General features: G+C 36.5%; 1 protein-coding gene across 13 annotated transcripts in view; it reads left to right on the top strand.

Annotated features, from left to right (window-relative positions):
* The window catches only part of ATXN2 (ataxin 2), a 127774-nt gene that overhangs the window by 71495 nt on the left and 42597 nt on the right, over nt 1–13682 (top strand). For 12 of the 13 annotated variants that reach the window (XR_007145848.1, XR_007145846.1, XR_007145847.1 and 9 more), the window contains 5 exons: nt 1333–1542; nt 4186–4368; nt 6847–7044; nt 7424–7531; nt 7790–7860. Coding sequence is in view for 9 of the 13 variants with exons in the window: in XM_047828038.1 (XP_047683994.1) it covers nt 1333–1542; nt 4186–4368; nt 6847–7044; nt 7424–7531; nt 7790–7860 (770 nt within the window). In the remaining 4 variants the exon portion in view is untranslated. The remainder of the gene's footprint in view (nt 1–1332; nt 1543–4185; nt 4369–6846; nt 7045–7423; nt 7532–7789; nt 7861–13682) is intronic. The other variant, XM_047828040.1, reaches the window with a different exon arrangement.

The raw sequence follows: 13682 nt of genomic DNA, 5'->3' as shown, positions 1-13682 counted from the left end.
AAGAACAACTCGTAGTTTAAGGATGGATATTATAGTTTAGCAGAAGTAAAGTGAAGGAGACTTGCATCTTTAGCAAGAAGATATTTTTCCGCTCTACCTCTAAATCCTAGGTTGTGGATCTTCCGTGTGAGTGTGGGATACTGGACAGCAGTGTTTTAGGCCACAGGGAAATACAATAGCAATACTACTTTACTCACCCGGGGAACAAAGTAGACGTTCAGTTGAAGGTATTCAAGTGTGGAAAGCTAAAACGGAAAGTAGAGAACACTGAGTTTCCAATTTCAGTTGTTTCTGTTGAGTCTTTCTCCAGAATTCCTCTCCAAATAAACACTCTTGAGTATTTTCTGTACTTAGTATTGGGGGTGAAATTTCTTTGCTCACTGAGTAAAGAATTTTAGTTGTTTATGAACAGAATTTCCAAGTAAAAAACCTGAAGGGGGCTAGGAAATGTATGATACTCAAGTGTGTGGAACCCTATGGAGAGGAGACCTGGACTGTTTCCTAAGATTAAGGTAAGTGCTGTGTGCTATGTAATGTTACACATTAGCTGTATCTTTACCTGTGCCTGTCCCTCAGTGTCACTTTATTTGGTGATGACTGCTCTGTAGTTGCATTGTTTATTAAGCAGTCTCTTAAATAAGTGTTTACTGCATAAATTATTTAGCAGGTCCCCCTTCTTTTTTCTAATTTGTTAAGATTGGAATGTTTTCTTGAAAAGGCAATGAATATTAACCTTTGTCACTCCTGTGACTCAAAAAATAGTAGTAATGGTTTATTTCTACTTAAAATGGACTTGCTTGATGAGATTTCAAACTGAGTCTTCAAGTATAAACTAGATGAAAATCACAGATGGTTATAAAAAAACCAGCATTTTTAATGGGATATAATAGCTGCTGCTTATTTTCATGTTTCAAAAGCTAAAACTAATATAGTAAATAATCTTATTTTCCTGAGTTTTGTGATTTATTGTGTGAAATTATCTAGTTTATATTATATTCCTTTTAATGATTGATTACTGAGAAACAGTTATAGAACCAGGATTAATAGGCAGAAAGTCTTAACTGTCTTCTTCAATAGTATGTGTAGATCCTAATTAACCCTTTGGGAACGTGTGTTCATTTAAAGAGACTTAATTTTAAGGAGGTTAAAGTAAAATGTGAATTTATGTCAGTTAAGTTATGCTAAAACTTATCACAAATCAAATGACTGTCCTCAAAGGGTTAAAATGTACAAGAAATCATTTTTGTCATTTTACTTTTTTTTCTGTTTACTTTTTTCCCTCATTTTTTTCTTTAGTTTTTATACTTTCCTTCATATCATTTGTTCTGTCAGGTGTTCCCTGGCCATCGCCTTGCCCATCTCCTTCCTCTCGCCCACCTTCTCGCTACCAGTCAGGTCCCAACTCTCTTCCACCTCGGGCAGCCACCCCTACACGGCCGCCCTCCAGGCCCCCCTCGCGGCCATCCAGACCCCCGTCTCACCCCTCTGCTCATGGTTCTCCAGCTCCTGTCTCTACTATGCCTAAACGCATGTCTTCAGAAGGTACAATACCACAATTTGTTCATGTTTTTGTTTGTCTTTGTTTAACTCCTATGTGAGTTTATAATTACAAAATAGTTTCCTCTTCATTATTTAATAACCTATAATTTCCGTGTTTTAACTTTAGTTTATTAAAACTATTTCTATTAACCTTTTGTTCATGAGAAATGTGGTAAATACTGTGTGAAGCAATGAACTGTCCTGGATTGTAAGAATGAGGCTTTAATCTCTGCGTGGTAATGATGCTCTTTTACAGCCCCAGAAGGTCTACTCCAGGTTTCTGTCCCTCTCAATATGCAATGTAAACAGTGGCTAATGATAAACAGTGAACTGTCTTTACCCAGTCTTGGCCTTACTGTAGAAGCTATCATAAAAAATAAAATAATGATAAAAAAGAACCTATTATTTTACAGTTACTTGGCCAAGGTACTAGTGAACCTACCTGTTGGCCATAGGCAGGAATGGTGGTTTAGAGGTCCTTTTTGAGAGGGACAGTCCATGTAGTTGCCTTCGTGTGTTTACTCTTAGATTATAATATGGAGATTGGTCTTATGTTTGGGGGATTTAAGAAAATTAGCGCCATAATATTTTCTAGTGAAAGTCTAATGTGGAAGAAGTCCTTGATCTAAGATAAAGTTGTTAATAAAAACCATGTGCCCTTGTCAAAAACAAAACAAAACAAACCTGTAGTTGTCGTGCAATATTTGATGCTATACCCTCTGTTGCTATGTAGCAAATACATGGAGGTATCGTAGGAAGGTCACATTTTAATATAAATGCAGTGCATATGTTAAAGACCTGTTTTCTGAATAACTCCTTTTGATGTTTATTTCAGAGTATTTGTGTTAGAATTTTGATCTGCTTTGTTCATTAAAATCGCAGTTGATACAGTTACTGTTGAGACTAATAACAGTTTTCTGGCAGTGTTTCCCTGGAGAAAACTATGTTGGCTGCTTTTTAATAAACCGTTGCCATCTAGGCAAGACGGAGGTCATGGGATCTTGACTAAAGTAGCTAACCTTGAACAGCATGTTGCACTGATTTTCAAGGTGACTTCCTTGCACAAAAGTGCCTGTAATGGTGGCCACTAAACAAGAAGTTAAATTCTATTGAAGTATTTGTTGGGATGCATTGTTTGAGTAAAAACAGGACTCACTAGTGAGTACGTACATCTTCACCACAGTAAATTGTCAGGACTGCTTATGGACTGACTATTCGGGCAGAAGCACACCCTCTGCATATTGAGAGGCTGCTACATTATCCAATTTTTCTTTTTAACTAGTTTCAATTAAACTGTTTTCCAGTCATGTAGTTAGATGACACTGAAGCATTTTTAAAGTGTGAACTTCACAAGTAAAACCACTAAATATTAAATACAATGGTTTTGTGTATTTAGTATAGGAGAGTACATTTTGTTTCTGTATTTTATGTATTATCAAAAAGAATGAATGTTTTTGCAAGTTTGATTTCATTGCGCTATACCAATTAGCCTTCTTGTTCTTTTTCTCTAAATGGGTGTAAAAAATATATATATATAGATACACAGTTACCCAATTAGTAATTCAATTTTTTTTTTATGTAAATCACTTCTCCAGTTGAAAACTATGATATATAACATTAACATTTCTTTTTAACATTGTGTCCATGGGTAAATTCCTACTGAGAACACAAATTTGTTTGACATTCTAAAGAGTTCAACAGCAAGGTGAGGGTGAAGATTGGCTTTGACATTAACAGTGAGTTTTACTGAGTGTTAGCACTGTCTGGCTTCTCTACTGAGAGCAAGTCTGTCTACTGTTTTCACCTGATTGTTTTGTTCGACTGCAGAGTAGACTTTTTAGAAATAGAAATCACAAATGGGTTGACAGAATTAACGACCTAGAATTTTGACAATTTATATAGTGCAAATTTCTTCTCCAAATGTCAATTATTCTAGTGTTTCAGGTCTTTTCAGTAGAATTTTCAGCTCATAGCCTGGTTAAGTATGAGAAACTGCTTACAGGTGAAGACTGCTTTAAGGCATGGCTTGTAAAATTTATTACCATGGCAGAAGAGATAGATAAACTAAGATTTTATAGAAATTTAAGAAAGGTGTGTAGATATGTTTCCATAGTATAAAAGCATATAGGGATCAGTAGTCCTTTATTTAAAATTTTTTTTTCTAATTTTAGAAGTAATACAGAAAATTTGAGGGGAAAAGCTAAAAGTGTGTGGTAAAATAAAACTTAGGTAACCATAACTTCTGTTAACATTTTATTGTTTTTATTTTTATATGCCTACAAGTAATGGATATAGATTAAACAAATTGCCAAAAGTCTTTGAAAAGTTATGACATCTCTTTGATTTCTTATGTCAGCTTCATCCCTCCCTTCCTTTAAAAATAAAGGGAAATAATATAAAATTTATTTATAAAACCTCATGGCATTCCACAAAATAATTCTGAAAGAATATGGCCAAAAATACGTTGTTTTGTTTTTATTTTTGTTCATTCTTTTATAACCAAGGAGAAAGTAGAGAGAGGTGTGTGTGTGTGTGTGTGTGTGTGTGTGTGTGTGTGAGAGTGAGAATGGGGTATATGTGTTTAGCAGAAAAGTTGTACTGATGGACGTTGTATCATTTATGTGATGTTCACTATTCCTTTCTTAGGGCCTCCGAGGATGTCCCCAAAGGCCCAGCGACACCCTCGAAATCACAGAGTTTCTGCTGGGAGGGGTTCCATTTCCAGTGGCCTAGAATTTGTATCCCATACTCCACCAAGTGAAGCAGCTGCTCCTCCAGCAGCAAGGACCAGTCCTGCGGGGGGCACATGGTCATCAGTGGTCAGCGGGGGTAGGTAACACTTGGCTTGGAACATAATGACAGTGTTCATTTTGTAATTCTGCATGTAAAAAGGGCTCCACCACTCACTATATGTTAAAGCAAAACATGTGATCATTCTGACTTTCAGTTTTGTCAATGGGTTAATTTCTGCCTGTTCTACTTTATGGACTTGTGGTAAGATTCATATGAGATTTGTAAGTATGAACATAATTCATAGTTTTATAAAGTACCACTCAAATATAAAGCAAATACAGTATGAGGGACCATATTTCCTATCTTCTTAGCAGTTTTGTCCACAGATTCATTCCACAAACATCTGGGCTCACCGTGCTATGTGTTTCTAAAATTAAAGAAAATTTTTTTTCTAACGTTTACTTATTTTTGAGAGAGAGAGAGACCGAGAGTATGTGAGCCGAAGAGGGGCAGAGAGAGAGAGGGAGACACAGAATCCAAAGCAGGCTCCAGGCTCCACGCTGTCAGCACAGAGCCCGATGCAGGGCATGAACTCACAAACTGCGAGATCATGACCTTAGCCGAAGTTGGCACTTAACTGACTGAGCCCCGCAGGCGCCTGCTTTGTGTTTTAATAGCATGTGTATATGGCGCTAATTTCTGATTGTATTTCCCTTATGAAGAATATCAAACATAACTCAAGGGGCCCAAGTTTTATCTGTGATTAGCCTGAGGAATGTGCTGACAGCAGTTATAAAATTATAAAAAATACACTTTGATAAGAACTTACAGTTAATTTAATGTTTTGCTTCCATAACTGTGGAGAGTTAGAGCACGCAGTGATAGAGGTTTTTTTGTTTTGTTTTTGTTTTTGTTTTTGTTTTTATCATCTGTCTTAATCAGCACATAGAATCTTTAAAAGAAAAAAGATCTTGGGGCACCTGGGTGGCTCAGTTGGTTGAGCCCCTGACTTTGGCTCAGGTCATGATCTCGCAGTCTGTGAGTTTGGGCCCCTCGTTGGGCTCTGTGTGGACAACCCTTGAGCCTGGAGCCTGCTTGATTCTGTGTCTCCCTCTCTCTCTGCCCCTCCCCCACTCATGCTCTGTCTGTCTGTCTCTCTCTCTCTCTTCCTCTGTCAAAAATAAACATTTAAAAATTTTTAAAAAGAAAAAAGATCTTTATTTTTAAAAAAATGTTTTAAGTTTATTTATTTTGAGAGAGACAGCACAAGTGGGGGAGGGGTAAGGGGGAGGGGGAGAGAATCCCAAGCAGGTTTCATGCCAGCAGCACAGAGTCCAATGCGGGGCTTGAACTCACAAAACCGTAAGATCATGACCTGAGCTGAAACCCAAGAGTCAGATGCTTAACTGAATGAGCCACCCAAGTGCCCCCAAGAAAAAAGATGTTTAAACTTAACCAGAAAGATCTCCAAACTCTGCTGAATGCTTTAGTTGATATATATTGCTCAGAATCATGTATGTATAATTTTATTGTAAATTCCCTTGTACTTCTGTTTTCTTCCTTGACCTTTAAAGAAAACCAAAAGAAATTAGATTTTAGATATTAGAAATTAGATATTAATTAGGATAATCTAGTTAGAAATTAGATAGTAGTTATTAGAAGGAAATGATTCATTTAACAAGAGAATGGAAGGTCTAGAAACCTATTTCTTCTGTTGTACCATTAATTATTTGACATTACTTAGAATCTGGAGATGAATTTGAGAGTAACAACATGATTATAGAAGTGAAACAATAAAAACTGTTGTTACATTTATACGCAGAATAGTGTTACAGGTTTGTTTTTTTATACTTATTAGAAAATTGACAGTTGTTGAAGTTTCCTTCCATGATCCTATGACTTCAAAATGTAAAGAACAACTAGAGTAAAGCGAATTGAACCATTTTCTCTAAATCTTTGAATCTGAGTTCTACAAATAAGTTTATAATGGAACAGGAAACCTATCAGATGCTTACTTGAGCTCAAGTGGAGTATGAATCCCAGCATGAATTACCTTCCTCTTTTGGCTAAATTGGTTCCGCAATTTTCTTAGTTATTGCAAAGTGGCTCTTGAAGAGGCAAAAAAAGAACATACAGGATTGGCTGCAAGCTGCCAAAAGGTGTTTGAGTTTATTATTTGAAGGAGGAACAAATACGCCCATTTCTTTGGGACCTCTACCCCATTATTAAAGAGACCTCTCACTTCATCTTAAAAAGTAGTGTTTATCTTGTCTTAGAATTCCAGGATCTAACGTGATTTAAAGTACTTCCTTTTAGAATTAATATATTTACTTACAAGGAAAAACTACATTTGTACTTAGGTATTAATAATTGTTGTCATTCTTCAGATACTTGTGTTCTCAGTCACCACCACGATTCCTTAAGACTTCTGAAAAGAAAACAGAGTGATGGGATAAAGAGTAATTGGGATGGTGGTCAAATTAGGACTATTTTACCTGTATTTTCAAAAAAGCCTCTTTGAGGAAGTGACATTTGAGCTGAGAATTTAACGTGTAACTTTTCTCTTTCTTCTAGTTCCAAGATTATCCCCTAAAACTCACAGACCCAGGTCTCCCAGACAGAACAGTATTGGAAATACTCCTCCTGGGCCAGTTCTTGGTTCTCCCCAAGCTGGTATTATTCCAGCTGAAGCTGTTGCTATGCCTGTTCCAGCTGCATCTCCCACGCCTGCCAGTCCTGCATCCAATAGAGCTGTTACCCCATCTATTGAGGGTATGTAAGAAAGGGCTTCCAGCTCCAAAATGTCATTTGTGAAGTTCAGTGTTTGAGTTTAATGTTAATTGTATGAAAAATGCGATGTCCATTCATAGGTATATATTTGAGTATACATTTAAAATTTTACATAAATGGAGTTGTTTAAGTAATACTACTAATTTCATAAATGTTATTCTTGAATGTCTGTTAACAGGGCTGACATTCTTGGCTGGTAGCTATTAATATAAATAAACTTACTGGTGTTTGATAGATCTGCAAAGGAGAAAAGCTTGTGGTTAAATGGAAATGTTTTTTCCCAAAAACTATAGTAAATAAAAATTGTTGAATATTTTCCCATTTTACTTTTTTTTTTTTTTTAATGTATTTTTTTTTTTAGCTAAGGATTCCAGGCTTCAAGATCAGAGGCAGAATTCTCCTGCAGGGAATAAAGAAAATATGAAGCCCAGTGAAACATCACCTAGCTTCTCAAAGACTGAAAATAAAGGTTAGAGCTTTAAAAAGTCTTCCTGTATAACTTGGAGATAGGAAGGACATGTCTGATCTCATGCCAAATACAGATTGTTTTTGGTCAACACTTTTTCTTAGGATTGTGTGTATTTAAATGCATAAATTGACCAATGTCAAAATCTGGGATAATATATTGAATAAAAGAACTTATTTTCATTTCTAGTATCTCCTCCTAAAAGGATTTTAAGTTAAAGATTTGCAGTAAATCTGTATTTAACTGTTCCACATTTCACAGGTATATCCCCAATTGTTTCTGAACATAGAAAACAGATTGATGACTTAAAGAAGTTTAAGAATGATTTTAGGGTAAGTGTTACTATTGATTAATGAGTTAGGATTTTAATGTCCTAAGAATTTTTATATCCTTCATTTACAAAATATATGCACACCCAGAAACCTCGAATGATGTGTGTAGAAAGCTAAGCATTCTTCAAGTTGTTTTTGCCTATGCTTTTAAGTAGGTAACTAAAATCATGTACTATGATAAGAACTAAACAGATATCAAATGAAAGAGAATATAATTGTGACATTTGAAGCCATCATAACATAAGTTATTATTTGGTGTTCATTTGATTACATTATTCAACGAAGAGTAGAGCAAAGCTGAGGCATTAATTACCTGATGTGGCGAGTGGATGATGGACTGGACCTCAGTGTTCTTAGGTAGTTGCAGATTTATACTTTGTGCACAAATGTATTGTGATAGAAATCTCTCTCTAAAACCATTTCTCTGTCGTAAGTCTTGTTAACATACTCTAATCTCTGCTGGATGACCATTGCATTCTTTTCTACAGCCTTTACCATAGTAATATATTTTGCATTTCAAGTCATATTTTGAGACCAACTCAGGAGGTCATCTTGAAACTTAGCTTCTTAGAGGGAAAAGATCTGATGATTAGCCTTAGAAAAAAATGGCTGTCTTAAGAGATGAATCAATCAGGGGCGCCTGGGTGGCTCAGTCAGTTAAGCGTCCGACTTTGGCTCAGGTCACGATCTCACAGTTCATGGGTTTGAGCCCCACATCCGGCTCTGTGCTGACAGCTCAGAGCCTGGAACCTGTCTCACATTTTGTGTCTCCCTTTGTCTCTGCCTCTCCCCCACTTGTGCTCTGTCCCTCTCTCTCAAAAATAAAAATAATAAAAACATTTTAAAAAAATTACAAAGAGATGAGTCAAATCAAAAGGCAGCCTTTTCCTAGCTTGTGTTGGCTTCCTAAAAATTAATAAATTTTTGCTGATAGCTTAATTTTTATTGTCACCTTTCAAAATATTACATATCATATTTTATCACAATTTATTCAGCTTTAATGCTGTTAATAGGTGTGAATTTTAATTTTTTAAGCTATAGTTAATGCATGGACGGGACACCAAGAATTATGACTGAATGCCCAGATATCTGGTTTAGTATGTCATGCCCTCCAACACAATTAAAGCCCTCCTGTGTACTTGGCTGCCTCAGCTGTATCCTGCTGCCAGAGGGAAGGGTTTCTTTCCAGTGCAGTTCTTGATACTGTGTCATTGAGTAGATTCCTGAAGAAGTGAGGATACTATTTTGCATGATCTTCTGTTTGTTATAAATTGAGCTCATGCTATAGGAATTGCCCATTTCCTTAGCATTTTTTACAGCCAGACATTCAGGTCCCTTCTTACTTGAATTTAATTTATTATGTTATGAAGGAAAAAACATTTTTACTTTGGAGCATACGAGTTAGTACATTTCTTGTAGCAGTTATATTGAGATATAATTTACATGTTATACAATTTAGCCACACAAAGTGTACAATTCAGTGGGTTTTAGCATTTTCACAGTTGTACAACCATCACCACACTTAATTTTGGAACATTTTTCTTCGCCCCAAAAAGAAACCCCATAGCTCTAAGCAGTCACTTTTGCTTTAAACCCCCACCCCAACCCCCCACCTTTCCCTAGATCCTGAACAGTTTACTTTCTGTCTCTATACGGTTGCCAGTTGTAGACATTTCATATGAATGGAATCATGTAATATGTGGCCTTTTGTGTCCGGCTTCTTTCACTTAGCGTAATGTTTTCAAAGCTCATCCATGTTGCACCATTTAGAAGTACTTCATTGGTTTTATGGATAAATACTATTCCATTGTATGGATATACCACATTTCATTTATCCATCAGTTGATGTCTCTTTCATTTATTCCCACGTTTTGACTATTATAAATAATGCTGCTATGAACAGTAGTGTAGTTACATTTTCATTTCTCTTGGCTGTAGATACCTAAGACTGGAATTCCTGGGTCCTGTGGTAACTCTGTCTTTAGGCTGTGGAGGAAAACTTCCAGACTGTTTGCCAAAGCAACTGTACTGTTTTGCATTTCCACCAGCAGTATATGATGTTTTCTGGTTCTCTACATCCTTACCAACACTTGTTATTGTCTTTGTTATTAGAGCCATCCTTGTGGTATCTCATCGCGGTTTTGATTTGCATTTCTCTGATGGCTGATGATGTTGAGCATCTTTTTATGTGCTCATTGGCCATTTGTATATCTTTTTTTTTTTAGAGAAATGTCTATTCATTTTAAAAACTGAGTTGTCTTATTATCAAGTTGTGAGAGTTTTTTTTATGTGTTCTGTGTACAGGTCTCACATCAGATACACGGTTTCTAAATTTCTTCTACCATTCTGTAGATGGTCTTTTCACTTTCTTGATGTTGACCCTTGAAGCTTGAAAACTTTTGATTTTGTTGAAGTCTACTTTATCTTCCTTTTCTTTTATTGCGTGTGCTTTTGGTGTCATAGCTTAGAAACTGTTGCTTAATCCATAGTCATAAAGATTTATTTTTATTTTCTTCTAAGAGTTTCATTTGAGGCTGTGATCTCTTTTGAGTAATTTTTTAATATTGTGTGAGGTAGGCTTCCAGATTTATTTTGCACGTTGCTCTCGCTTGTCTCAGCACCTTCTCTTAAAAGGGTACTGAATTGAATAATCTTTGTCCCCTTGTGGAAGCTCCGTTACTGGAGTCTGAACTCTCCTCCATGACATCTATATGTCTCTCTTTTTGTCAGTACCACAGTGTCTCTAGAGTTAGTATATTTTTAAATAGCCTACAACTTCATTTAGTAGAAAACATTACGTAATGTTCTTGCACTATGAGATCACAACTTCCTGCAATCTTTAACACTTGACTCTTAAATTCCAGGTAGTTGTAAGATTAGCATTCTACGTCTTTAGGACTGCTAATCTTACTTCTGTTGGGGGCCTGAATAAGTGTGAATGTATTATTAAGTCTCTTACAAGTAACTTTCTGGTCCATAAGTGAATACTGGAAAGCAAGGAAATAGTATTAAGAATGTTTGAGAGTAAGCTTATAATTTCCTAAAGGTAAAATAGCGTTATTAGTTTACATTTATTATTTCCTATGTGTCATACACTGTCCTAAGTGCTTGTGTGATAAATCCTTTAGTGTCCTAACATCCCTTTGAAGTAGGTTCTATTCTTTGAGGCAAAGACAAGTTAAATAATTTTCCCAGAGTCACATGGCTAGTTAAAAGAAAGGCCTGGCCATCTGTGTGTTCAAGTTTCTAGTAGTGCATTGGACAGCATCTAATGCATAGTGTGTCCTGCATAGTGCATAGTGTCCTGCATACCTGCATGTCCTGCATAGTGTTCTGTGAATGAATCATCAGAGCCATCCTCATGACATGCACTTGGCCTTGAACTGTGGTGGTTCACAAACATCTGTAGTCTTTCATTGAGACAGAATTAGGAGTACCCTGTGGTTTTGTTTTTTCTGTTCATTTTCCTTGACACCCATCTGCAGGATCTAATGTAGCTGTGTGCAGGTTGCTGATAGCTTTATTTGTGTAAGAATTGCTAGTAATTTGATCTGTTACAGATTAATGGTACGAGGTTTGGAGGTAAGTAGACTATCTGGTTTGAATCTTGCCTTTACAAAACCATAAGTATGACATTGAAACATGTTATCTGCTTCTCTGAAGCTGAAATGGAATTATTGTAGAACCGATTTCATAGGGTTCTTATGAGAATTAAATGAGATGCTACCTGTAGTGTTTAACATAGTACATGACCCACAGTGTCTATTCAGTAAATATTAATTCCTATTAGCAAAGTAAAGATGATCGAGAATTTTACTGTCAATCAGTATTTTCTTGTTCTCTAAGTCACATAAGAATTTCAGTTTTCCCATTAAATGTTTATACTGCCCAAAGCAACCTATAGATTCAGTGTAGTCCCTGTCAAAATACCAGTGGCATTTTTCACAGAAACAGAATAAACAATCCTAAAAATTGTTTGTTACTACAGTAGATTTCAAATGGCCAAAGCAATCTTGAGAAAGAAGAAGAAAGCTGGAGGCATTCCTGATTTCAAACTATGTATAAAGCTGCAGTAATAAAGAATGTTACTGATGTAAAAACAGCCATATGGGTCAGTTATAGAAATAGAGAGCCCAGAAGTAAACCCATGCATATATGGTGAACTAATTTATGACAGGAGCCAAGAATATAGAATGGGGAAGGGACAGTCTCATCCATAAATGGTATTGGGAAGACTGGACTGTCTAACACTATACCCAAAAATTAATTCAAAATAGATTAAAGACTTGAACGTAAAACTCCTAGAAGAGGGGCGCCTGGGTGACTCAGTTGGTTAAGCATCTGACTTCAGCTCAGGTCATGATCTCTCGGTTTCGTGGGTTTGAGCCCCATGTCGGGCTCTGTGCTGACAGCTGGGAGCCTGGAGCCTGCTTCAGATTCTGTGTTTCCCTGTCTCTCAGTCCCTCCCTGACTCATGCTCTCTCTCTGTCTCAAAAATAAGTGAAAACAAACAAACCAGAAAACCTCCTAGAAGACTTCGGCATAAGCTCCTTTACATTGGCAGTGGTGGGCAGCAATATTTTTTGATTTGACATCAAAAGCAAAAATAACGAGCAAAAATAACACACGGCAAAGGAAACCAACAAAATGAAAAGGAAACCTACTGCATGTAGGAAATATTTGCAAATCACATAATTGATATGGAATTAATATCCAGCATGCATAAAGAATTCCTACAACTCAGTAGCAAAAGAACAAGGAAACTGATTTTAAAATGGCAGAGGGTCTAAATAAACACTTTTCCAAAGAAGACACAGATAGCCAACAGGTCCATGAACAGGTGCTCACCACCAGTCACCAGGGAAGTGCGAATCAAAACCACAATGAAGTATCCCCTCACTCTTTTAGAATGGCTATTACCAAGAAGATAAGAAGGTAACAAATGCTGACCAAGATGTGCACCTTTTGTGGAAACATAAGTTGGTTCAGCCACTAAGGAAACAGTTTAGAAGTTCTTCAAAAATAAAAATTAAAAATAGAACTACCAAATGATCTAGCAATTTCACTTCTGGGTAATTATACAAGGAAATGAAAATACTAGCCGAAAAAGATAGCTGCGCCCCCATGTTCATTGCAGCATTATTTACCATAGTCAAGACATGGAAGCAACCTAGGTGTCCATCAATGGATGCACGGATAAAGAAAATTGTGTGTGTATATATGTAAGCACACACAGATACACACGTATTTTTATATAACATATACACAAATGCGCACATGCACACACGTTATGTAACAGAGTATTCAGCCATAAAAAGGAAAGAGATCCTGTCATTTGCCATGACCATGGGTGGACCTTGAGGGCATTATGCTAAGTGAAATGTCAGACAAAGACAAATAATTGCATAATCTCACTTGTGTGTAAAATCATAAAGAAAGAAAAGAAAACAAAAACTCATACAGGTTGATGGTTGCCATAGGCCAGGGGGCAGTGAAATGGGGAATGGGGTCAAAAGGTACAAACGTCCAGTTATAAAATAACAGTTACATCAGGAGATGTAATGTTCAGTACGGTGACTACAGTCAGTAATACTGTATTGTATTTGAAAGTTGCTAAAAGAGCTGATCTTTTTTTTTTTTTTAATTTAAAAAAAAAATTTTTTTTTTTAACATTTATTTATTTTTGAGACAGAGAGAGACAGAGCATGAACGGGGGAGGGTCAGAGAGAGGGAGACACAGAATCTGAAACAGGCTCCAGGCTCTGAGCCGTCAGCACAGAGCGCGACGTGGGGCTTGAACTCACGGACCGCGAGATCATGAC

The sequence above is a fragment of the Prionailurus viverrinus genome, chromosome D3, assembly GCF_022837055.1.
Source record: "Prionailurus viverrinus isolate Anna chromosome D3, UM_Priviv_1.0, whole genome shotgun sequence".
Taxonomy (NCBI): domain Eukaryota; kingdom Metazoa; phylum Chordata; class Mammalia; order Carnivora; family Felidae; genus Prionailurus; species Prionailurus viverrinus.
This window is presented reverse-complemented; position numbering and strand designations above follow the sequence as displayed.